Source organism: Schistocerca gregaria, chromosome 7, assembly GCF_023897955.1.
Source record: "Schistocerca gregaria isolate iqSchGreg1 chromosome 7, iqSchGreg1.2, whole genome shotgun sequence".
Taxonomy (NCBI): Eukaryota; Metazoa; Arthropoda; class Insecta; order Orthoptera; family Acrididae; genus Schistocerca; species Schistocerca gregaria.
This window is the reverse complement of record NC_064926.1, coordinates 399,243,067-399,269,399: the sequence shown is the minus strand read 5'-3', so window position 1 is coordinate 399,269,399 and position 26,333 is coordinate 399,243,067. Positions and strand designations below refer to the sequence as shown.

Sequence of the window (26,333 nt, the reverse complement as noted above, 5' to 3'; positions counted from 1 at the left end):
TTTGGGCAGGAGATAACTGTTCATGGGCTAGGTTTGCAAGGGAGGTCCCGTCTACGAAGGCCTTAGTGAGACTTTCAAACAATGGAAACTCCAGGTATGAATATCAACATAATAGGAAAAGATAGATTGCTACTTACCATTAAGAAGACATGTCAAGTTGCAGACAGGCACAATTAAAAAGACAGATATAGCTTTTGGCCACAGCCCTTCTCAGTAAACACACACACACACACATACACACACACACACACACACACACACACACACACACACACACACAAAATCACACCTCAAGCACACATGACCACCAACTCCAGCATCTTGGGCTGGAAGGCATTCCAGCCCGAGATGCTGGAATTGGCCGTAACGTGTGCATGAGGTGTGCTTGTTGGTGTATGTGTGTGTCTCTTTACTGATGTAGGCTGTGGCTGAAAGCTATATGTGCTGTATATGAGTGTCTTTTAATAGTGCCTGTCTGCAACTTGTCATGTATTCTTTACAGTAAGTAGCAATCTATCTTTTCCTACATTGTTGTTAGTGACACCTCCAGTATCCTGGGCAAGGAAATTCTCATGACAGCAGGTATGTCATCCACAGGTAGCCAGGATGTATGGGAGTAATTTTTTGGTATGGAAGGGGTAACATCTGTCAAAAAGCAGGTACTCTTGGCACTCAGTGGACTTAATATGGATAGAAGTGTGGATGGAGCCATCAGAGAGGTGGAAGTCATCAACATTCAGAAAAATGGCACAATGAGATGAGGAGAACCAAGTGAAGCAGATAGAAGTTGTATACACCAACATCCCTGATGCTGATGGCCTTGCTCCTATCAAACACTACCTCAGCCAACATCTTTTGAACTCCAAACTTCAGTCCTTAACACCTTACCATTTATATTGTCACACACAACTGCCTCTGCTTTGAGGTAAACAAATCTGTGGAACAGCCATGGGCAACTGTAGGCACCCTTCTGTGTCACCATGTTTACGGGCCATTTAGGAAAAAATAAAACCTGGTCTGGTTCAGTTTCACTGATGATGTCTTTATGAACTCGACTCAGGGCCAAGATATTCTTTCATAACCTCAACACCTTCTCTCTTGTCCAATTCCCTTGGTCCTAGCTAACCCAACATGCCACCTTCCTGGACGTTGAGCTCCACCTCTCTGATACTTCTGTCCACACATTTGTCATTATTATGTCGGCAAAGCATCAACTGTACCTCCATTTTGACACTGTCACCTCTTCCACATCGCTCCTAGACAGCCTGGCCATCTGCGGACAGTGTATCTGCAGTGGCAAAAATTCCCTTGCTCCATGTGCTGAAGGTCTCATAAGGCCTTTACTAACCGGCACGCCCCCCCTAACCCCCCCCCTTCCCCCCCACCCCAAAAAGAGTCTAGTCTACTAACAGATTGTCCTTGCCATATCCTCACATAACAACCCTAAGAATTAACCATAAAAGAGTGCCCACCTCAACACGTATCATCACCCTGGACTAGGGCAACTGAAACAAATTGTCTATCCATTCCCAGAAATACGGGACATCCTTCTCACCCCTCCTAAATCTGTATTCCACTGCCCACACAACATATATAACATGCTAGTTGACCCTGTGCCACTCCCACTCCTCCCAAATCCTTGCCAGTAGGATCATATCCCTGTGGAAGACCCAGATGCAAGTCCTGCCCAATTGCAGCCACCCAACAAATTCTACTCCAGTCCAGTTACAGGCTCACTCATCTTAAGCCATAAGAGGCAAGGCCACTTGTGAAAACAGCCATGCCACATACTAGCTCTGCTCCATCTATTGCACAAGATTTTGCATGGACATGACCAGACCAACTAACCACCTGTAATCCTTATGGTCTCAATCTCCACTAACCCACTGTTCCCACACCCTCTATGCAACAGTTTTGCTTTCCTCCACCTGTCACTCCCTCCCAGTCCATCCCTCCACATCATCTTCATCATGTACCACACCTCACTTGCTCCAGTAGCTGCAAGTCACATGCCTAGCCCATGAACCTGCTACCTCTTCGTCTTGCATTCCTATCATGCACACCTGCTCCCTCCCTCTTGAGCTGCTAACTACAAATTGTAAACCACACAAGGAACCTCATCCGAACGGCCAGAAGACTGTACCCGAATTCCAGAATAATAATAAGTGGCATTGTGTACAGGAGATCGGTGAGTGACAGCTATGTGCAGCGAATAAACGGCGATATTAAAGAACAGTGCAATAAGCTAGGAGTCGTTTTTATTGATCCCAACAAATTTCTAAGTGCAAAGTGTCTTGCCAAAGATGGTCTACATCTGAACAGGTTGGGCTCAAAAATATTCAGTAAGATGTTCTTAGATACTTGCCAGATCATAAAAAATAAGGGAAACTTATAAGTAGTGATGGGGGTGAAAAAACGTGTGTAGCATTAAGAAAGAAAAAACCAAACCATTATCTGGCAAGAAATATGCTAAAGCCTGTAAGAAATAGTCAAAGTAGGTATGTTATCCACTGGAATATAAATGGCTTAAACACTGATGCTTCTAATAATAAAAGCTCCAAAATAGATGAATTGGAAATCATTCTGTCAGAATATGCAAATATTAAAGTTGTTTGTTTAAATGAACACTGGTTGACTGAGGGGACAATTAAAATTCTGAACAAAATAGGGAACTTCAGATTAGCAAGTAGCTTTTGTAGAAGAAACAAGTTACGTGGAGGCTCATGTATACTTCTACACAATGACATAAATTATGAGACCAGAAACTGTTTTAATTATTTAAATGAAGAATGTGTGTTCGAGAGCTGTTGTGTAGAAATAGTGGACTCGCTAGCAAATGTTATAATAATCTCAATATACAGAATTCCAGGGACATCAACAACAGAACTATTCTTATCTAAGCTTCAAATTATGCTAGAAGACCTTTGTAGAGAAACAAAGAAAAAAGTTGTAATAGCTGCTGATTTTAATATTGATATCACATGTAATAGTAGCCAAGCTTCAAGGTTCACTGACTTAGTTAAGAAATATGGTTTCAAATTGAATTTCTTTGAATCTACCAGGGACAATGGGCAATCAGCAACATGCATTGACAATGTTCTAACTAATTATGTATATGAAGATGTGTATAAATTTTGTGTAGATCTAGGTATTTCAGATCATTATGTATTGTTTATTGAGCTGCCACAGACAGACACAAACATTTCACATACAAGAACCCATATGAGCAGGAACTTTAGCAAAGAAAACTTGCTAACATTTAGTGAGAAGCTAAGAGATAAAACATGGCCTTTTGATTATGGTAACTCAAGTGATAAAAACTTTGAGAAATTCCTAAATAGTTTTCTTGCAGACTTTAATGAAACATTTCCACCTAGACTCTGCAGCAATAAGATAACAAATACAGTAAAGTGGATTACCCAGGGCATAAAAATTTCCAGTGTAAGGAAAAGGCAACTGCACAGAGAACTAAAATATAATAAAGATATAAATTTCATTAAATATGTTAGACTCTATAAAACCATATTTAAAAGAGTTGTCAAGGCAGCAAAACAACTGGCAAACAACAGGTTAATTTTAAATCATAAAAATAAGACAAAGGCTGTGTGGTCAGTCATTAAATCTGAGTTAGGTGTTAAAGCCTGTAACCAAGAAATTCCAAAAATTGACATTGAAGGAAAAACTGTTGTAAATCCAACTCAAATACCAGAGTACTTTAATGAATTCTTTATAAATGTAGCAAAATCTGATGTAGATGTAGCAGATTATCACAACAAAGTAAATCCCTTTGGCCTAGGCAAAAACTCTGAAAACTTTACAAAATTCTCAAAAGTTTCTTTTGAGGATGTAGAAAATGCTATTTTAACATTAAGAAACAAAAAATCTGCAGGTTGGGATAGAATACCCACCAAAGTTATTAAAGTGGTACACAATAGAATTGCAAACCCACTAGCTCAGATAATAAATCAATGTTTTGAAGAGGGCTGTTTCCCAGAGGTACTGAAATATGCTGAAGTCAAACCACTATTCAAGAAGGGATCAAGAGAGATCATGGGAAATTATCGTCCTATCTCAATTCTCCCAGTCCTATCTAAAATATTTGAAAAACTTTCTGTTGCTCAAATCCAAAACTTCATTGCAAAATATTCTGTTATTCTAAACAATCAATTTGGTTTTCAGCAAGGGAAAAACACCGTAGATGCAGTTAACAGTTTCATTGAGAAAATAAGTACGTCATTAGACAAGAGAAATAAGGTGGCAGGAATTTTCTGCGACCTCACAAAGGCATTCGATTCCGTAAACCACGCATTGCTTGTTTACAAACTTGAAAAGTATGGCATTGGCGGCAGTGCCCTACAATGGCTTAAATCCTACTTATCCAACAGAAAGCAAAGAGTTAGCATTTCTTCAAATGGCGCATATTATTTTTCTGACTGGAAAAAAATTACTCAGGGTGTTCCACAAGGCTCCATATTAGGCCCAGTCCTATTTCTCTTTTATGTTAATGACTTACCATTAAATATCAGCTCCCCATCAGTTCTGTTCGCAGATGATACTTCTGTCTTAGTTGAAGATCAGGATTCAGAAAAAATTCTCAAATCTGTGATCAGTACCCTCAGTACCTTAGAAACTTGGTTTCAGCTAAATGGGCTGAATCTAAACATATCTAAGACTCACGTGATGCAGTTCAAAACCAAACAGTCAAAATGTGAGCAAATTAAGATTGTACACAACAACCAAGTTATAGAAGAAGTTGACTCAGTCAAATTCTTAGGTCTAAAAGTAGATGAAAATTTGAGGTGGCAGGCACACATTGAATACCTTGCAAACAAATTGAGCAGCTTTGCATTTGCAATGCAAATATTATCAACTGCAACGGACATTGACACGCGGAAAGTAGCATATACAAGCTACTTTGAATCCATTATTAGGTATGGTATTGTTTTTTGGGGTAACTCGACAAACATAGTGCGGATACTAAAAATACAGAAAAAAATCATACGAAATATGTGCACTGCCAATCACAAAGAACCATGTCGACCATTATTTAGGAAACTCAAAATATTAACTCTGCCATCCTTATACATATATGAGATTATTATATTTTTGTACTCCAGACGCGACTTATTTGAGGGAAACCATTTTGTCCATTCACATGATACCAGAAACAAAGAAAATTTTATGCTCCCCACCCACCGCCTCAGACTGTTTGCCCAGGGACCTCAATACATGGGAATGAAAATTTTTAATAAATTAAAAGGGAACAAGTTGATGCAGATGAATTTAGGTTCACTTAAAAGAAAGCTATATGAGGTACTGACAATGAAGTGTTATTACTCAGTGGATGAATTCATGCAGGACAATCTGGAAATTTGAGCTGGGTACAATGTGTTACATGTTCCAAGAAATATCCTTATAGTGTTGTTATTTATTATAGTGCTATCATTAATTAATGTAAAAATCATTGTAATTGTTTTATAAATTTTTGACATGTCTCCTGTACGCAAACCAAATGGATTGCAAATGTACGTCATGAGATGAATAAAACACAATTCACAATTCACAATTCACTGCTTCCCACCCCTTCTTCTCCCTCTACCCACCACACTCTAGTTTGTCAAAGGAATTCTTCTGTAAACTAGCAAAGTTTTCATTCTTTTTTGTATGTCTGTTAACAATTCAACACATCTGCTGATCAGTATGTGGTCCTCAGTCTATACTCAGTAGGTTACAGATCCCTCTAACTTAAATTGCATGATTGGAGTACTTCCTTGCTACTGAGCATATACTTCCTTAGAATTATTCTACAACTGCTACAGTAGAACTGTGTAGTCATTAAAACATCTGATGAGTCACCTGAGTTCACCTAGGCCAGTTAATCACATCCAAATAACTTCACAGTCAGATTCAACAGTACAGCCATAACAAAAGCTGCTTCAGCATGGAATGCAAAGAGCACATCTGCAGCAGTGAAAGGGCTATCAAAATAAATTCTTTTATTTAATCATCCATTTTTTCACTTTCAGTACATCAGTCATAACAAATGCTGCCTCAGCTCGGACTGCAAAGAGCATGTGTGTAGGAGCAGAAGGGTTAATTATCAGAATAATTTATTTTATTTCATCATACTTTTTTCAGCTTCTTCATTATTTGTGAATCTAGAAGGCATTTAAATTTGTTCTACTGTGGTGGGTGTTGGTTTTCTGTCTCTCTTGGCTATAATAATGTAAAACATTATACAAAGAATTTCAGCAGTTACTTTTATTAGTACATTGTCACCAACCTGTAGTATGCTCTCTACTATTGTCACAGTTTTGCCTGTGCCGGGTGGTCCAAAGACTACATATGGAGATGGATAGAAAGAACCAGAAACAATATTGCACACTGCAGTTTGCTGTTCTTCATTTGTTGCAATTAAATAATTGAACCAGGATCTGAAAATGGATATACTTAATTCTTAACTTCTTTCAATGTGGTAAGATATATGACAAAAAAGAAAAAAGAAAAAAAAAACAGTAAAATCAATTAACTTGAGTGATTTTTAACGTAAAAGCAGTTGATACAAAATGCAACTTAAAACATAAGAAGGCACAATATCTTTTTGGCTCAGTAGACCTATCAAAATATGTAGTTTAAACATGTGTCTAAGATTTAGGTGATGAAATGCAGAGCAATCCTGATAAGCTACTCTGCACTTGTACTCAAAGAATATACTTCAAGCTCAATAACATTAAACAGTGCTGTTATTGTCTGTTTACAGATGATTAGACAGTTCGCTGACATCAAGTTAAAACTTTTTCAGTCTATTTTTTTAAATTTTTGTGTCTTGAGACGCACAAAAAATAATTTGTTTGGAATGTACATCTTGAATGCTTAAAAGTGGTGGCTACTATGTAAGTTACGGTAAATTGCCCTACAACTAGTAAAAATTTGATTTAAACTGCCTTTTAAAATTGTTTTAAAAAGGGTCAGTATGTGTTCAATGTTTCAGAAAAAGCACCATTATTCGTGTTTCCTGTGAAGTAACCATAAAAACGATATATGTTACATGATATACAATAAAATGGGAGTGTGTGGGCAATCAAAATGTGCACTGCATAATTCAACTTTCAATGGTACTGTAACTTTTAAATAACTTAAATGACAGCACAAACTCCATGAAAGAGTTCAAAGAATTTTTAAGGTGTGCTCCAGTATTTACTGCAGGACTAACAAATGATGAACTATGGCTTGTGTCTCAGTGTGGGGTGAGGGAAATTCATTTTAGATGTAAACTGTACAACTATCATTTCCTGATAAGTGATAGCTGTGGAATGTTAAAAGTAGACAGTGGCTGGAGAGTATTTACCTTCAGGAGGCGATAATTTAAGTTCTGCCCATAGCCACTTTTAAACCTATAAAAAACTGTCCTAGCTTTTCAAACTGTCATTCCTTCCTTGGGGACACAAGAGGGATAGGCTGGGAAAGGTTAAGACATCCCCACAACAGGTGAGTCTTTTTCATCCACGTCTGAGTGACAGACCAGCCCACCCCCCACCCTTTTCAAACATTCCCCAATCTATTGCTATTTTCTGACTGAGAAAGAACTAAAGTTTCAAAAGCTCAGATAAATTATCCTACTTTTATATATTTCTATTGGAAGTATTTAGAATATCCCTTCCTGAAGATAATAAGTGGCCAGCAATTATGTCTCCTTGTAATTTAATGATTTTATCAGGCAGATTTTGCTTCATAAATAATACAAGTCTTCTCTGTAGGTACACAAACACAAAAATCATTAAAAATGACAACATATTACATTTTAAAAGGATAAAAAAAATATTAAGAACTACACGCACACACACACACACACCAAAGAAAAACTGTGTTGTTATTATATGTGCTTTTGTTCCGAAAGGTGCCCTCAAAAGTTCAACATTTATTATGCAACAATATTTTGTCAACATATTATGCAAAAGTGGCCTGGTAGTGGTCAGTTAGAACTGTGCCTTCATAACAAACATGTCAGCCCCACATGTAAAGCAACTGCAGTCACTACATGTTGCAAAAAGAATAGCAAGAGGAAACAGTACTGGGTGAAAAAGTGGCTTGGAAGTTATTCTACACACAGCCATACTAACTGGTTAAGAGAAGTTGCACCAGAACAAGCTGACTGTCGGAACTTTTAATGGTTGAATGCTGGTCGGTCAATGAATTGGTACACTTTGTTACACCTTATGTACACAGAAAAGATACTGTCCACATCCTGATTGGATTTCACTTTCCACAGTTCTGGTCTGTCTGTCTGTCTCTCTCTCTCTCTCTCTCTCTCTCTCTCTCTCTCACACACACACACACACACACACACACACACACACACACACACACTTATTTTAGAAATTTTGCTATGGAATAGAAAGAGTTGCCAAGGTGAAACTTTTTTAGTTAGTTTTTCAAGTTTTACTTTTGTATCTGGCAAACATTTTATATGACTGCATAAGTGACCAAAATTTTTTGTTGAAGCATTGTGTATTACACTTTATGTTAAAGACAACTTTTAATGTGGAGTTGTAAGGTCGCAACATCTTGCCCCTTACAAGAGTCCATTTTATGTAACTATAATCACTTTGCAAGCACTTTAAGTCAATAAAAATGACTGACAGTGGTGCAATCAATTTGTAGATAATTAGTTACTGCTTGTTGGAGTAACACTAGATTACGGTGTTTGAAATGTCTGTGGAAAATATCTGCACAAGAGTGCGGGCAATTCGGCCAGCAGCCAGAGATGGGGGTCTCGATGTTATGAATGGACCAGGGCCGGGAAGACCCTGTAATCCATTTAGCGACCAGACAACGGCGGACGTCAGCCCTTCAGGCAGGTGCATCTCCAGGTGCAGGAACTCAAGTGTTTACTAAACAGAGCAGTAGCTTGCAGGACATGTGGGCACCTAAGTTCCACTAATTTTACACCTTCCAGTAATTCAAGGGGGGCAGGTCAAGAGTCCAGAATAACAAAATTTCTGTAGCTGAAGTCTCTGTTCGCTCCGACAGGGAATTTTGCCAGGGAAACTTTCAAGTGGTCCCTTAAGAGATAAATTCTGGAACAATTGTTGTTGCCTGCAGCTGTGGATCTTCCCAGATGGCTTGGGCGGAGTTAATTCATGAAATTTTGTGGAAAGGGGAGAATTGTGGAAACGAGTTCGATTCCCAGGCCATACATTGGTTTGCATGGCAAGCTGGGTATTTTGAAAGCTCCTAGCAATGTTATTGGCTTGGTAAAGTCTTGGTAGGAGAAACAGAGGTGAAGAGCGAATTTTCTCAACACTCTGTCGTGGTATTTCGTCTTGGGCTTTCATTCTGAGACGACGTTAGCCATGCCAGCTCTTTGCTGATGGGAAGATTGTCGAAATTTGCTAAGTTTACAGACAGCTGTCTGTTATCCAAGTATTGTAGGAGTGCAATTTCCGAGCTGCTGTGCCCGTACTCTATGGCCGCACCTTTGCCCGCCTGAGATCGCAGCCATCTCAGCAGTATTATGGTGAGATCGTTTCCACTTCAGCCAGTTAGGAGTAACATTAAATAGTTGGGTCTCATGCAATTGCTGTTTCCACGGAGGTTTCATGACACTTTGGGGTGTAGTGGTTCTTAGTATTTTACGTTTGTGTTGATGTCAGTTCGTCAGCCAATTTATAAGAGATCGCGTCTGATATCGATTTTGTCACAGTTCACTGCCAATGCCAGTTAAGAGGGTAATTTGTAAATTCTTCATTGTGTTTTATTCAGCATTGATCTGATGGTTATAGTAAAATTTATTGTGATTCAGCAGAGCTTTTACTTTCAGTAATTTATCCTGAATTCACCCTTTTGTTTCATTTTTATTTCTGTGTAATTGTCTCATGTCATTGAACACCCTAAGTTTTCATTATGGTTCATGTTTAGAGTTCAAATACGTGCGAGCACAACCACCACAGATTAATTAGGGGTGACAGGGGGACATTTAAATCTAATGTTGTCCATTTTTGCGAATATGTCCACTCCCAATTTCTCTGTAAGTTGTTTGTTAGGGGCGAACACACGCAAAATCCAGACAAGCAATGTGTGGGGTGTTACAGAGTAATGAATGTCATTTTTACTTCTGGTATTATCACTATTGTAATTATGTACATCATTGTTCCTTTTCAACTGCAATGGATTATTTACAACAAACTTCACGAGGAAATGAACATACTGCGAAGCAGAATGACCAACTCCTTAAACAGATGTCTACAAGAATGTATATAAATCACGAAAGAGAAAGATAACAGTGCGGAGGATCAGTAGGTATTGCTGTCACATATTTCTGAAAAAATAATTCAAGTTTCTGAAAATACTAATACACAGTTGCAGTGTTATTTCCCTGCAATTAAGCACTTTTGTTAAATGTTTCTTCAGATAATTACTGAATATGTATTAAATATATACTTAAACTACTCTGCTGAAAGCAATTCACCAAATTATTACTTTCATTTGCCTTTCCTGATGAATTCATATTCATATGGCGTCACAATATCATTTGTTCGAATATGCCCAAATCATGAAGTCTCAGCAGGAACTTCTGTGAATTGCACAATATCACCCTTACATGGTACCATATATGCCACATTATATTGAGTGAGTATCATTATTTTAGAACTCTGTAGTTTCCTTTAATATATTACACAAACGGTCAATAGCCCTCTCAGCTGGTCAACATTATTGTGCAAAACTCAGTACTGTGTGTCTGCCTCAGTAGCTGAGTGTTCAACGTGGCTAACTGCCACACAGAGGACCTGGGCTCAATTCCTGATACTGCCAGGCATTTTTCCTTGGTGGGTGGATTGGTGTGGGATTCACTCAGCCTTGCAAGGTCAACTGAGGAGCTACTAGACACATTAGTAGCAGTTCCGAGATGAACAAACCTGATGACAACTGGAAGAGAAGGTTGCTGAGCAATGACCCTCCATACGACATCTGATGATGCCATTGGCATAGGATGACATGATGGTCAGTTTGGCCCAACTGGTCTGTTTAGGACCAGAATGCAGAGCTCTACTTTTTTGCACTAAGTATTTGCAATAAATATTGAGCAAGTAAGGCTCCTTAATGAAACAGGCATCCTGTAACAATGTGTGTGAGCTCAGGCAATTTTACGGATATCCACTGAAGTTTTTCTTTTCCAATACTCACTGACTTTACAGATCGCTACTGTATACCATACTAAGAGCCTAAGACTACTCTTTTGGTAGAATACTGCTCAATAATGCATGAAGGTCCAGATTCGTGTCCTAATCTTATCACATCACAAGTACAGTAGTAGTTAATTCACAATGATTAACCAAACTGTAGGTGTTTGCTAGATAAAAACATATTGGTGGATGTCTGTCTTTTCCTAATGCAATTATTTATACTGTGCATTATTCCAAAACAAATTAGAAAACATGTTGCATCGTCTTTTCTGCACTACAGCAAAGACTCAAAATATCATGAATATTTTTCGACGTGTTCTCTTGTGTCCAAAAACACACTAGGTAGGAAACTACATTAAGTATGTGCTAAAAAAATGTCAAAGCTCATTGACTTTATAACATTATATGAAAATAGCTGTTTAGAAGTATTTATAGTTTTCCATCTTCATGGTCAGTAAAAATGGAAAGAGCTGTCTCACAATGCAAGTGTATACGTCTATGTCTACATATTCACTTGACATATGTCTTACTTATCTATGAAAAAAAAATACTATAGAAATCCAAGCAATTAAAAAAAAAAAAAAACAGAACAGTCTAAAAAGGTTGCATGTAGTTGCAATACCATAAAAAACTGTGGAGTCCCTCATAAATAAAGTACATCTTGATGAAAAAAAGTAAATTTTTTTATATACAAAAAAATTTACGAAAAGTGCAGTAACCTTTTATACAGACCAATCAAAAACCAACCACTTTGGTGGCTTGTGTTTTGAAGGTCGAAAAAGCTAAGATAAAATGATTATAACAACACTAACACGGAGACCCCAAACAAATAAAATTTTCGACCCGACCAGTCTACAGACATGTGCTCTCCAAATAATGGACCATTTTTTATATTTAACATATCATATTAATCCATTTTATCAAGTAATAAATACAGCCAACTGTTGTAGAACCACCCAACATTGCCATGGAAACCCAGTAGGTGGGTCAACATTACTGTCAACGATTGTGGCACTACTACTCAGATGGCACTGATCCTTGGGCACAACCTCTGATGGGGTCATGCCAGACTCCAACATACTAGCTGTCACAGTGTCGGTCTGTCTCTCCTCTCTGTTTGTCACAAGCGAGCAGTAGTGTGTGCCCCCTGAATGTCATTATAATGGTTACAGTATGCCATGGCAGCACACACAGAACACTAAGGATTTTGGATTTTAGTATCATACAGTATGAGAGTTACAAGCTAAAGACTGTGAACTGAACAAAATGCAAACACAGCTATGAAAAGAAAATTTTGAGTCTCTGCTTGGTGGACTGTTTAGGATGACAAATTATGCAATTTGATTAAAAATTAACAGGAGATAAAAAATATACTTACAGCAGTCAGTTATGTAACAACAGACTATACTCCTCAAGTGCCATACATGGATAGTTATGAAGCCACACTCCATTTTATCCTGTGGTGCACATGTGCACTGCAGTGGACAGCTGTTAATGGTCCCTTCATTGGTATTTTCAATCAGTCCTGAGGCTGCATATGCACAGAGGCTATAGCACCAGTAGGGAGTGTCCGCTTAAGTGAACTGCATGCATTTGCAGTCTCAGGACTGATTGAAAATGCCAAAGAAGCGACATTAACAGCTGTCCACTGTGGTGCACATGTGCACCACAGGATAAAATGGAGTGTGGCTTCATGGATGGACATTATTATTAATTTTCAGCCAGTACACTACTGACATGCTTAAAAACTTGTCAGCATACGATAGTTCTAGTATTTATCTACAAGGAAATAACTTTGCTTTTACAAATACATATGTTTTAATAGTAATTAATCATGGTGGAAATTTTATGGCATTAATCAGTGTAATTACATACAACAAGTGCAAGTTACCACCATTAAGAGTGCACAGAATGAAAGAGAAGCAAAAGACTCATAAGAATGACATATACAAATTTATGTGTCAAAAAGAGTGTTCACTTGTAGAATTGTAAAACTACAGGTAGACCAAGTGGCTTACCAGTCATTATCTTCAAGAGGCAAAATTCCAGTACTACTGATCAACACATTCAAAAGGCCAGAACTATTCCTAGAGGGATATGTTTGGGAAGGTTGGAAAGAAGGAACAAGTCACTCATACCCCAGGTTGAGGGGTACACAACTGTTACGAAGGTTAGAAGGGACAAAGACAAGTGGTGAGATGTCAGAGAGAGAAGGAGGTCAAAATCATACCATACATCATATGTCTATCCACTACTAATTTTGTATTTTTCTTTGTTATAACAACAAGGTGCAATTCATCCAAATTTTATCAATTAAATTCTTTATGAGCAAATTTGATAGTTGTTAAGTATTTGTTACTGTTGGAGTCAACACGCACATTTTATGGCTTCAAAATATACAAATATTGTCATAAAAGTATTACCTAGCAGAATAGGATGGGTAGCACTGATATGTACTGTGGGAGGAATGGATGAAACTAGGTGGAGACTGAAAGCAAACAGGGGAAGTGAGTTTGGGCAGTAATCAGATGGGGAACAAACAACGGTTTGATTGCCAGGTCAATGGCAGTTGAGTACAACTTAGAACATTTTTCTATCAGTAGCCTTGTGTATTTAGAAATTTAAGTGTGTTGGATCCCTAGAAAAGTTTCAAATACAAGTGATGTACTTGGACTTTTTCAGTGTGTGAGGTACCAAAATACTATATTGTTTTATGGTGCAGTCAGAACATTGAAACTGTGTGGTTAGTTGCTTTGAACTAGAAATTCTTTTGTGAAACAGCTTGCATGGAATATTATTCTGTGAGGAGCATTAATTTGTGCACGAAATTAAGTGATGTGCTTTCATGCCACTGAGCTCCGAAGTTTATATCAGTTCACTCTAGACATGAATACGCGCCGATAGCAGACTATAGATTTGTGTATTGCTAAGTAAATTGTGTTTTTAAAAAACCTTAACATGCTGAAAGTTGCCTCTCATTATTTCATAAATCAGCTGTAGTATCCTACCAACTATTACTCCGGGCACGTGTGCTGCTGATTTCGATAGAGGCAATTATTGTGGTATGTGGTCATCTCCTAGACTAAAAACACAGTAATGCTGATTACCATACTTTTTCTCAGCAATTAGTGGGGTACTCAAAACTAACTTGGGAGTGACATACCATAACTGAGTGCTTGTACTCTGACTTTCACTGACTGTCATTAAGTTGTCACTATGCCAGTCACATGTTTCCTATGAACAGCAAATATATTTTCTGCTGTCATGTTACATGAACTATTTTACAAAACACCAAATAATTAGCAGGACAATAAAAAGAATTCACTATCATTATTCACATAATCCACACAAAATGCACATTATTTCTTTCTTAGACCACTGTGTTATCCATCCCATAATGCTTACAAATAATACCTCCTGACATTCTAGTGAAGTAATGAAACATGCAGTAAGAATGCACTGAAATTTGTTATGTCAAATGAAATAAATTACCTTAAAGATATCATGGGCTGTAGATAATGCTGTCTCACTTAACAGTGACTATTGATTATTAACAAAAGATTCAGCAGAGACTTACTGAATGTTTGCAGATGATGAATGACTGTATTTATTTGGAAACATTAATGAGCTCATATTACTGCTTTCTAACAGTGTCAAAGCACGGTGCTGTAATTGCAGAGGGTACCTATTGACGGTAAATGAGATGCTAAACTTCATATTTGGCATAAATTTCTTCAGAAACCTGAAAATAAAAAACAAAATTCCGTGTACAGATAGGAGGCAATGAAAAATGTGAGAGCTACATAATGTTCAAGAACTGTACAATTTATGAATACAAAAAGTAAATACTGTAAGACTTCATGAAAGTAGAACATATATAATTGGAAAATCTGGTTAAACCAGTCATGACAGATTCAATATACTTTTATACACTAATCTTTTTGTACATAGTGGAACATGCCTAATGTAAAAATGGAAAGCAAATTTTAAGACATAATTAATAATTCACTATACAATGTGGAAAAAAGCTTTAGACCACAGTATTACAGTATACCTCAATTATTGATGTCTAAACGAAATACTACTTTTAACATGAAGCCTGTACATCCCTGACAATGCTGTTGTATGAAAAAGGTGAGTATTGTTCCATTAAACAATGATTTTAGCCTACAAGGTCAAGCATTACAAAGATATACACTACCTGCATTATTTTCTGCCAGTTTCAATTGTCTTGTGGCACCTTAAGTGATAACATGATGTTGAACAGAAAGCACATGTTGCTAACACTTAATGAAAAGGTTAAAGAAATTGAGGCAAGGAGGAAAGACAAACTCTCCATGTGTGAAATGATGTAGAATTTCAAATGTTGTAAAACACAGACTTATGATGCTTGGAGAAACAAGGATAAGATACGGAATGAATGGATGAGAGGATGGGAAACTGGAAAGGAAAGTGAAGAAGACGGAGACGGAAATGAAGAAATTAATGAGATATTGTGTAAATGGTTCGTAAGTGAGTGGGCAACAAATTTAACTTTGTCTTGACCCTTGTTGCAGAACAAGTCTCTGAAACTTCCTAAAGAGTTTGGGATATGGAATTTAAGAGATCTACAAGATAACTGAACAGATTTAAAGCTAGACAAAACATCATGTAGAAGAAATATGTGGGGAAGAGTGGGGAAGAGAAGTGTGTGCAGGAAAGTGCAGCAACAGAATCGAAAACATTACTGTACAATTGAATTGCAAATTATGACCCTATAGGCATGTTCACTGCCAATAACGTCATACTGTTTTATCATGCACTGCCTTCAAAACTTGTACTAGCAATTTGAGGTGAAAAGTGCATTGACAGAAAACGACCAGGGAAAGATTTTCTATAATGCTGTGTGGAAAAACGTTAGTTGAAGTCGAGAAGCCACTGGTGATTGGAAAGGTGGCAATACCCCTTGTTTCAAAAACAAAGCTGTGAGTAAGCTTCCAGTCATGTGGTGAAGAAATAAAAAGACGTGGATTGTGAGTGGTCTTATGGATAGTGGGTGGATTCTCTCAATTCCACAATGAAAAAATGAAATCATCAAGATCTCCTTTTCACAGACAATGTAACCTGCAGCCTAAAATAAGTTACCAAACCTGAACTTGTCTTGGTTCCCACCAGGTTCAACCAACCTCATAATGACCATGGATCTGGTAATTTACGTATTCAAGTCCCATTATAGGCAATAACTGACACAGCCTCTTATTCTTAGTGTTAAAGACATGAAAAGTGCATTTGCTCTTGCATATTCAGTTTCTGATCTGGATGCAGTAAATTGGATTGGGTTGGGTTGGCCATACGAGAAATAAAGCTCGAAACTGTCCTTAAGTGCTCCAACAAAGTGTGGTTTGGAAGTCGAGAACAAGATGCCTCTGTGGCCCTCAAAGTTCAAGAAATTGAATTGCTGAATTGATTAAAATGCATAACTTTTCATATAGTGCAGATGACTACATTTGAAGTGATGAATTGCTGTCAGCTCATTCCACTTTTACTTCAGCAACAGATTTAACAGAAATCTGCAACACAGAAGATGGCCAAGGAGAAACAAAGGAAGAAGAGTAGCAAAATGTCTCCCACACTTTTTGAAATATTGTAGTGTGTAAAAAGCAATTTTGATCAGGAGATCCAAATAAGTTTCCCTCCATGAGATGTGGTGAATAAAAGAGGAATGCAAAGCAAATAAGCACAGGAATAATATGTATGCACAAAAAATTTAAAGTCAGTAAAATACAGACAAGCCATATTATCTATCAATTAGTATAATAGTATGGTGTCCTATTATACAATTTCCAGTAAGCGAACATCTACTGTACAGGAGTAAATGTATGGAAGTCTGTGCATAATAAGAAATGTATACTATTTATGGAAAATTCTTTTGATTCCTGGGGGGCACATAGACATAAAAACTAGAATACAGTCTACAATGTTAATGCTGCACAATAACTTTTATTTAATAGTTCATTATGCACTGGCTTTTGGTCAGTCTGATAGGACAATAACAACTAGGCCGACTGGGTACTGGAAGCAGTTGGAGACAGAAAAAGGAAGTGTCCACATTTGCTAAACATGTTCTAAATGAATGGCATTCATATGATATTAAATGTAAAGTTTTTAATAGAGGAATTAAAGACAAAAAACTAGCATTACTTGAAATTCTGGCCATTAATAAACACCAATGAGAGAATCCTGATCTGTTTGTTAATGGCTACATACAGTTTCATTACTCACCTTTACTACAGCAGCGACAGCCAAGCTAATATTTCTCTCACCACTAGACAACGAGCTTATTGTAATGGTCCCATCTACTCTACATAGAATACTTCCTCCTCCTCCCATCCCCCCTTCTCCCCGTTCATCGTATTCACCAGTTTTTCCACATAACATAGTAGTCTGTGCTATTATTCAGTCATACAATGTATGACTGGGCCTGAGCATGGAATATCAGCTTGTAGGTATGTTAGACAATACAAAGAGAGAAAAGGCAAGGTTGAAATTAGATGTAGTAAGAATTAGTGAAGTGAGGATGCAGGAAGAACAGGACTCTGAGTCAGATGAATAGACAGTGATGACATCCCAATAAATATGGATAACCGCAGGAACAGGTCTAATAGTGAATAAGGAAATAGGAGTGTTCGTAAGCTACTATGAACAGCATAGCAGACGGCCACTGTGGCCGAGCAGTTCTAGGCGCTTCACTCTGGAACCACACTGCTGCTAAGGTCGCAGGTTTGAATCCTGCCTCAGGCATGGATGAGTGTGATGTCCTTAGGTTAGTTGGGTTAAAGTAGTTCTAAATCTAGGGGACTGATGACCTCAGATGTTAAGTCCCATAGTGCTCAGAGCCATTTGAACCATTTGCAACAGCATAGCAACAGTGCTATCATAGCAAAGATAATGACAAATAACTGCACAGTAGAAATGGTTTATTAAATAGCATTTTTGTCTAATTTTCCGTGTACTCAACACACCCTTCTACATGCTTACCTCATCTTTTTACAAGTGATCTTATCCCCTAATTGAAAAATTATTTTCCTTGATCTCGGGGCCAGTTTCTTCATTCTTGCTGGACTTGATGCAATAAAAAGCTTCTTTCATCACATCAAACTCATAAAAATCTGAAGGGGTTGTACGGAAGGTGAGGTAGATGCTCCAAACCCACTTTACCAATAGTTCACAGCATCAGTTGTGTCATATAAGGTAGGGCATTGTCTTGAAGAACAAGCATGCCTCTCCTATGCAAATCCAGACATTTCCTTTTCAGCATCGGCTTGACATCATTCGCCATCATGACTGAGTAGTAAATGCACAGTACTGCAAAAGCTGGTCGAAATGGTCTTAAAAATTGCATTTTGAATTTATTATGAACAGTTGTGTAAGATGTATGAGACGTGCAGGATGTATGAGATGGGCAAAATACCCTCATCCTTCAAGAGGAATTTTATAATTCCAGTTCCAAAGAAATAAGGTGCTCACAGGTGTGAATATTACCGTATCTGTTCAATAAGTCATGTTGCAAACCACCTTTTTCTTCACAGAAGAATGGAAAACTGGTAGATGTAAACCTCAGGGAAGATCAGTTTGGATTCCAGGGAAATGCACAAACACGTGGGGCAATAATGACCGTACCACTTCTCTAAGGAGATAGGTTAAGGAAAGGCAAACCTGTGTTTATGGCTTTTTGTAAACTTGGAGAAAGCTTTTAACAGTGCTGCCCAAAATACCGTCTTTGAAATTCTGAAGGTAGCAGGGAGAACACAGGGAGTGAAAGGCTATTTAAAATTTGTAGAGAAACCAGATGGCATTTATCAGACTCGAGGAGAATGAAAGGGAAGCAGTGGTTGAGAAGGGAGTGAGACAGGATTGTAGCCTGTCCATAATGTTACTCAACCTGTATGTGGAGCACACAGCAACAAATAACAATGAAAAATTTGGAGTACGAATTAAAGTCCAGGGACAAGAAACAAAATCTTTGAGATTTGCTAATGACATTGTAATTCTGTGAGAGACGGCAAAGGACTTGGAAGAGATGTTCACCTTATATCCTTCTTTCAGGAGGATATAAGATGAACATTAACAAAAGCAAAACGAGGATAATGGAATGTAGTCAAATTAAATCGGGTGATGCTGAGGGAATTAGATTAGGAAATGAGACACTTAAAGTAGTAAAGGAGTTTTGCTATTTAGGAAGTAAAATAACTGATGATGGTCGAAGTAGAGAGGATATAAAATGTAGACTGGCAATGGCAAGGAAAGCGTTTCTGAAGAAGAGAAATTTGTTAACATCGAATATAGATTTATGTATCAGGAAGTCGTTTCTGAAAGTATTTGTTTGGAGTGTAGCCATGTATGGAAGTGAAACATGGACGATAAATAGTTTGGACAAGAAGAGAATAGAAGCTTTCGAAATGTGGTGCTACAGAAGAATACTGAAGATAAGGTGGATAGATCACGTAACTAATGAGGAGGTATTGAATAGGATTGGGGAGAAGAGAAGTTTGTGGCACAACTTGACTAGAAGAAGGGATCGGTTGGTAGGACATGTTTTGAGGCATCAAGGGATCACAAATTTAGCATCGGAGGGCAGCGTGGAGGGTAAAAATCGTAGAGGGAGACCGAGAGATGAGTACACTAAACAGATTCAGAAGGATGTAGGTTGCAGTAGGTACTGGGAGATGAAGCAGCTTGCACAGGATAGAGTAGCATGGAGAGCTGCATCAAACCAGTCTCAGGACTGAAGACAACAACAACAAGATGACAATCTCTCTGGATTGTTTGCCACATTTAGAGACAGAGTATTCGTGTGGAAATTATTAAAATCATCTTGCACTGAAGTCTGTGCTATGTCTCAAGCTTCTATAAAGCAATGCCAGCCGTGGAAATTTTGCATTCTTTCTTGTGCTTCTGCAGCAGTGTCGGGATGTTTTTCTATACCACGGGAAATCTGTTCCGTTATTTGTTAACATCACATTTAGATTTATGTGTCAGGAAGTCTTTTGCAAGTATTTGTATGGAAGTGAGACATGTGTGATAAACAGTTTGTACAAGAAGAGAATAGAAGCTTTTAAAATGTGGTTCTGTGGAGGTACTGAACAGAATTAGGGAGGAAAGAATTTTGTGGCACATCTTGACAAGAAGATGGGACAGGTTGAGAGGACACACTCTGAGACACCAAGGGATCACCAACTTAGTGCTGGAGGGAAATGTGGGGGGTAAAAATCATAGAGGGAGACCAAGAGTTGAACACAGTACACAGATTCAAAAGGATGTAAGTTGCAGTAGTTATTCAGAGATGAAGAGACTTACACAGGATAGAGTCACATGGATGGCTGCATCACACCAGTCTTTGGAGTGAAGATCACGACAGCAACAACAACAACAACAGCATGAACAGGTAGTTCAGGGTATTTCCGTTGCATGACTTGACACTTGGACTCTGGTTCATAATGATGTACTCCAGTTCAAAATGATCAAACTAAGTTTCATCACAGGTTTTATAATTGTTATCAGCAAACATTCCAGTTTTTGAAGAGTGTCCCACAAATATAATTTATGTAGACCATGATAGACCATGAACAGGAGCCATCTTTGAACCAAACCTTGTGGGACAGCATACTTATTGTTTTCCCACTCTGGACTGAATCTTACTTCTATTGCATCATTTACTAACATGATCCTCTGTTATCTGATGTAAACATGAGATTCCATCCATACAAGAGGAAGGCGTAAATGATGTACAATGTTAGTTTCCCTAACAGAATTTTATGATTTACACAATGAGAGATCCTGGGAAGATCACAGAAAATGCCAACAGGGTGATTTCTCTTGTTTATTTCAAACAGCACTGAGTTTGTGAGGTCACATAATGGTTTCTCAGTAGCTTTAGGGAAGCCAAACTTAAGATGCTGTTAAAAGGTTGTCCTCAGATAGATGGTTCAAGATTCTGCTGCAACTAAAGGTCTCTTACTTACTTCCACTTTTATAAATGGCTTTTACTTCACAGATGTCCCTCTCATCCTTTGGCCTGGATGACCTGCCTCTAATTTCTAATCACCCTAACCTATCCCCTTTTTCTCCCAGCGAAGGGAACTTTTTTTTTTTTGGCTGAGTGTTACTGCCACCAGAACAAGTGTTCTCCTGGGAGTGTTTCAGATTATGAGTTGTTGTTGTGGTCTTCAGTCCTGAGACTGGTTTGATGCAGCTCTCCATGCTAATCTATCCTGTGCAAGCTCCTTCATCTCCCAGTACCTACTGCAACCTACATCCTTCTGAATCTGCTTAGTGTATTCATCTCTTGGTCTCCCTCTACGATTTTTACCCTCCACGCTGCCCTCCATTGCTAAATTTTTGATCCCTTGATGCCGCAGGACATGTCCCACCAACCAATCCCTTCTTCTAGTCAAGTTGTGCCAAAAACTTCTCTTCTCCCCAATCCTATTCTGTACCTCCTCATTAGTTACATGCTCTACCCATCTAATATTCAACATTCTTCTGTAGCACCACATTTCGAAAGCTTCTATTCTCTTCTTGTCCAAACTATTTATTGTCCATGTTTCACTTCCATACATGGCTACACTCCATACAAATACTTTCAGAAACGACTTCATGACATTTAAATCTATACTCGATGTTAACAAATTTCTATTCTTCAGAAACGCTTTCCTTGCCATTGCCAGTCTAGATCTTATATCCTCTCTACTTCGAACGTCATCAGTTATTTTGCTCCCCAAATTGAAAAACTCCTTTACTACTTTAAGTGTCTCATTTCCTAATCTAATTCCCTCAGCATCACCTGACCTAATTTGACTACATTCCATTATCCTTGTTTTGCTTTTGTTGATGTTTATCTTATATACTCCTTTCAAGACACTATCCATTCCGTGTGCCCGACCGAGACTCAAACTCGGGACCTTTGCCTTTCGCGGGCAAGTGCTCTACCATCTGAGCTACTGAAGCACGACTCACGCCCAGCGTGAGTGTGTCTTGCATCGGTAGCTCAGACGGTAGAGCATTTGCCCGCAAAAGGCAAAGATCCCGAGTTCGAGTCTTGGTCGGGCACACAGTTTTAATCTGCCAGAAAGTTTAATATCAGCGCACACTCCACTGCAGAGTGAAAATCTCATTCTGGAACTATCCATTCCGTTTAACAGCTCTTCCAAGTCCTTTGCTGTCTCTGACAGAATTACAATGTCATTGGTGAACCTCAAAGTTTTTATTTCTTCTCCCTGGATTTTAATACCTACTCCACATTTTCTTTTGTTTCCTTTATTGCTTGCTCAATATACAGATTGAATAACATGGGGGAGAGACTACAACCCTGTCTCACTCCCTTCCCAATCACTGCTTCCCTTTCATGCCCTTCAGCTCTTACAACTGCAGTCTGGTTTCTGTACAAATTGTAAATAGCTTTTCACTCCCTGTAATTTACTCCTGCCACCTTTAGAATTTTAAAGAGAGTATTCCAGTCAACATTGTCAAAGTCTACAAATGCTAGAAATGTAGGTTTGCCTTTCCTTAATCTTTCTTCTAAGATAAGTCGTAAGGTCAGTATTGCCTCACGTGTTACAACATTTTTACGGAATCCAAACTGATCTTCCCCGAGGTCGGCTTCTACTAGTTTTTCCATTCGTCTGTAATGAATTCGCGTTAGTATTTTGCAGCCGTGGCTTATTAAACTGATAGTTCGGTAATTTTCACATCTGTAAACACCTGCTTTCTTTGGGATTGGAATTATTATATTCTTCTTGAAGTCTGAGGGTATTTCGCCTGTCTCGTACATCTTGCTCACCAGATGGTAGGGTTTTGTCAGGACTGGCTCTCCCAAGGCCGTCAGTAGTTCTAATGGAATGTTGTCTACTCCTGGGGACTTGTTTCGACTCAGGTCGTTCAGTGCTCTGTCAAACTCTTCACGCAGTATCGTATCTCCCATTTCATCTTGATCTACATCCTCTTCCATTTCCATAATATTGTCCTCAAGTACATCGCCCTTGTATAGACCCTCTATATACTCCTTCCACCTTTCTGCTTTCCCCTCTTTGCTTAGAACTGGGTTTCCATCTGAGCTCTTGATATTCATGCAAGTGGCTCTCTTATCTCCAAAGGTCTCTTTAATTTTCCTGTAGGCAGTATGTATCTTACCCTTAGTGATATGCGCCTCTACATCCTTACATTTGACCTCTAGCCATACCTGCTTAGCCATTTTGCACTTCCTGTTGATCTCATTATTGAGACATTTGTATTCCTTTTTGCCTACTTCATTTACTGCATTTTTACATTTTCTCCTTTCAGCAATTAAATTCAATATTTCTTCTGTTACCCAAAGATTTCTACTAGCCCTCGTCTTTTTACCTACTTGAACCTCTGCTGCCTTCACTACTTAATCCCTCAGAGCTACCCATTCATCTTCTACTGTATATCTTTCCCCCATTCCTGTCAATTGTTTCCTTATGCTGTCCCTGAACCTCTGTAGAACCTCTGGTTTAGTCAGTTTATCCCTGTCCCATCTCCTTACATTTCCACCTTTTTTCAATTTCTTCAGTTTTAATCTTCAGTTCATAGCCAATAGATTGTGGTCAGATTCCACATCTGCCCCTAGAAATGTCTTACGATTTAAAACCTGTTTCCTTTCTTACCATTATATGATCTATCTGATACCTCTTAGTATCTCCAGGATTCTTCCATGTACTGTATTTACTCGAATCTAAACTGCACCTGAAAAATGAGAATCGAAATAAAGGAAAAAAAAAAATTCCGAATCTAAGCTGCACATAAAATTTGAGACTCGAAATTCAAGGGGAGAGAAAAGTTTTAGGCCGCACCTCCAAATCGAAACAAAGTTGGTCCATTGTAATACGAGACACAATTTCGGTCGAATGAAAGACGATACAGCTACAGTAGTTTGGTTCAAGTCGTAAGCTTAGCGTTAAGCTTTACCAGGTAGCCATTGCTATGTGTCAGGCGCTCCGCCCTTATTTATACGGGTACCCTTCCTTCTTCACGTGCTTTGTTTGGTTTGAATCGATTCCTTATTTTGCTTTAATCTGGTAAGTGCTGTTTTCTTTGTTATATGTGTTCACGTCACTCTAAGTTGAAAATGCATTACTGAACTGTGTCATGCATTGTTTGTCGCATTCTGATAGTGCGCGTTTACAGCCTGTAGCCGCTCGCGGCACGGCTTGCTTTTGTGCACGCTAACGCCGCATACAATAAAAAAAAGAAAGGAATCGTCTAATTAGCGAAACAATGTCAAGAGACTGCTATTTGTTCTTACTTACACTGCTGCTTTCTTTGATAATGATTAACAAGAACCATATAATAGACTGCATATGGTAGAAGATGTTCTGAACGAGAGTTAGGCGAACATTTTTCTCTGTTTGAAAATCTTTGTGGCCGCTTCTTTAGTACATAAATTTGTGCACAGAAATTAGAGTCATCATAGATTTAAAAATCTAGTCAGTTGCTGTGCTTCATTTCTGACTGTATCACTATTAGGTAAAAAAATAATATGAATATAAACATGACACAATACGTATATTCTTCTGCGTTTTCTGTTGTCTCACTCTAGTTTCATAGTTCATTAGGCAAACAGGAGTTAAATGAGATAGCAGCAAAAAACATGGAAAAATGTTGATATTTGTATTCTTTCTTATGGTGAAGAGAATACTGCATGTGATTCACATTTCGTCAGGTTCCTATTAGAAACCATCTCTTCTCACAGGTAAGAAAAAAATTCAGAACGTAGACTTGGCCATATTGACAAACATCCCAAACAGTCTTGCCAGTTGGATTTTCGTAGTTAATTGAAATTCTGCTACATTCGAAGATGAACAATTTGGAATTTGTATTTACTTCGTTGGATAATGTATGAATATGCAGTGGTCAAAACTCAGGGCGGAGAATAAAAGCTCGTCTACCACCTTTTTTCGCACCAGTATTTATCTTTGTGCCTACAAAGCATGCCTGTGTAGTGCTACATATATTCGACAGCAGAAGTTAGTTGTGGCGGCACCTACCAACATTTTTCAGAACTTCCGCTTGCTTTGCACTTGATTCTAAGCCACAGGCGGTTTTTTGGATTACAACAACCGGAAAAAAAGTGCGGCTTAGATTCGAGTAAATACGGTATACAGCCTTCTTTTATGATTCTTGAACCAAGTGTTAGCTATGATTAAATTATGCTCTGCGCAAAATTCTACCAGACAGCTTCCTCTTTCATTTCTTAGCCCCAATCCATATCCACCTACTCTGTTTCCTTCTCTTCCTTTTCCTACTGTCGAATTCCAGTCACCCATGACTATTAAACTTCTGTCTCCCTTCACTACCTGAATAATTTCTTTTATCTCATTATACATTTCTTAAATTTTTTCGTAATCTGCACAGCTAGTTGGCATATAAACTTGTACTACTGTAGTAGGCATGGGCTTCATGTCTATCTTGGCCACTATAATATGTTCACTATGCTGTTTGTAGTAGCTTACCCGCACTCCTATTTTTTAATTCATTATTAAACCTACTCCTGCATTACCCCTATTTGATTTAGTATTTATAACCCTGTGTTCACCTGACCAAAATTCTTGTTCCTCATGCCACTGAACTTCACTAATTCCCACTACATCTAACTTTAACCTATCCATTTCCCTTTTTAAATTTTCTAACCTACCTGCTCAATTAAGGGATCTGACATTCCACGCTACGATCCATAGAATGCCAGTTTTGTTTCTCCTGATAACGACGTCCACTTGAGTAGTCCCCGCCCGGAGATCCAAATGGGGGACTATTTTACCTCCGGAATGTTTTACCCAAGAGGATGCCATCATCATTTAACCATACAGTAAAGCTGCATGCCCTTGGGAAAAATTATGGCTGTAGTTTCCCCTTGCTTTCAGCCGTTCGCAGTACCAGCACAGCAAGGCCATTTTGGTTAATGTTACAAGGCCAGATCAGTCAATCATCCAGACTGTTGCCCCTGCAACTACTGAAAAGGCTGCTGCCCCTCTTCAGGAACCACATGTTTGTATGGCCTCTCAACATATACCCCTCTGTTGTGGTTGCACCTACGGTACGGCCATCTGTATCACTGAGGTACGCAAGCCTCCCCACCAATGGCAAGGTCCATGGTTC

General features: G+C 38.4%; 1 protein-coding gene across 4 annotated transcripts in view; it reads right to left on the bottom strand.

Annotated features, from left to right (window-relative positions):
• Positions 1-26,333, bottom strand: part of LOC126282195 (putative helicase MOV-10) — a 294,822-nt gene that overhangs the window by 118,913 nt on the left and 149,576 nt on the right. For all 4 annotated transcript variants that reach the window (XM_049981725.1, XM_049981728.1, XM_049981726.1 and 1 more), the window contains 2 exons: positions 14,761-14,925; positions 6,284-6,434 (listed from right to left, as the gene is read on the bottom strand). In XM_049981725.1, coding sequence (XP_049837682.1) covers positions 6,284-6,434; positions 14,761-14,925 — 316 coding nt within the window. The remainder of the gene's footprint in view (positions 1-6,283; positions 6,435-14,760; positions 14,926-26,333) is intronic.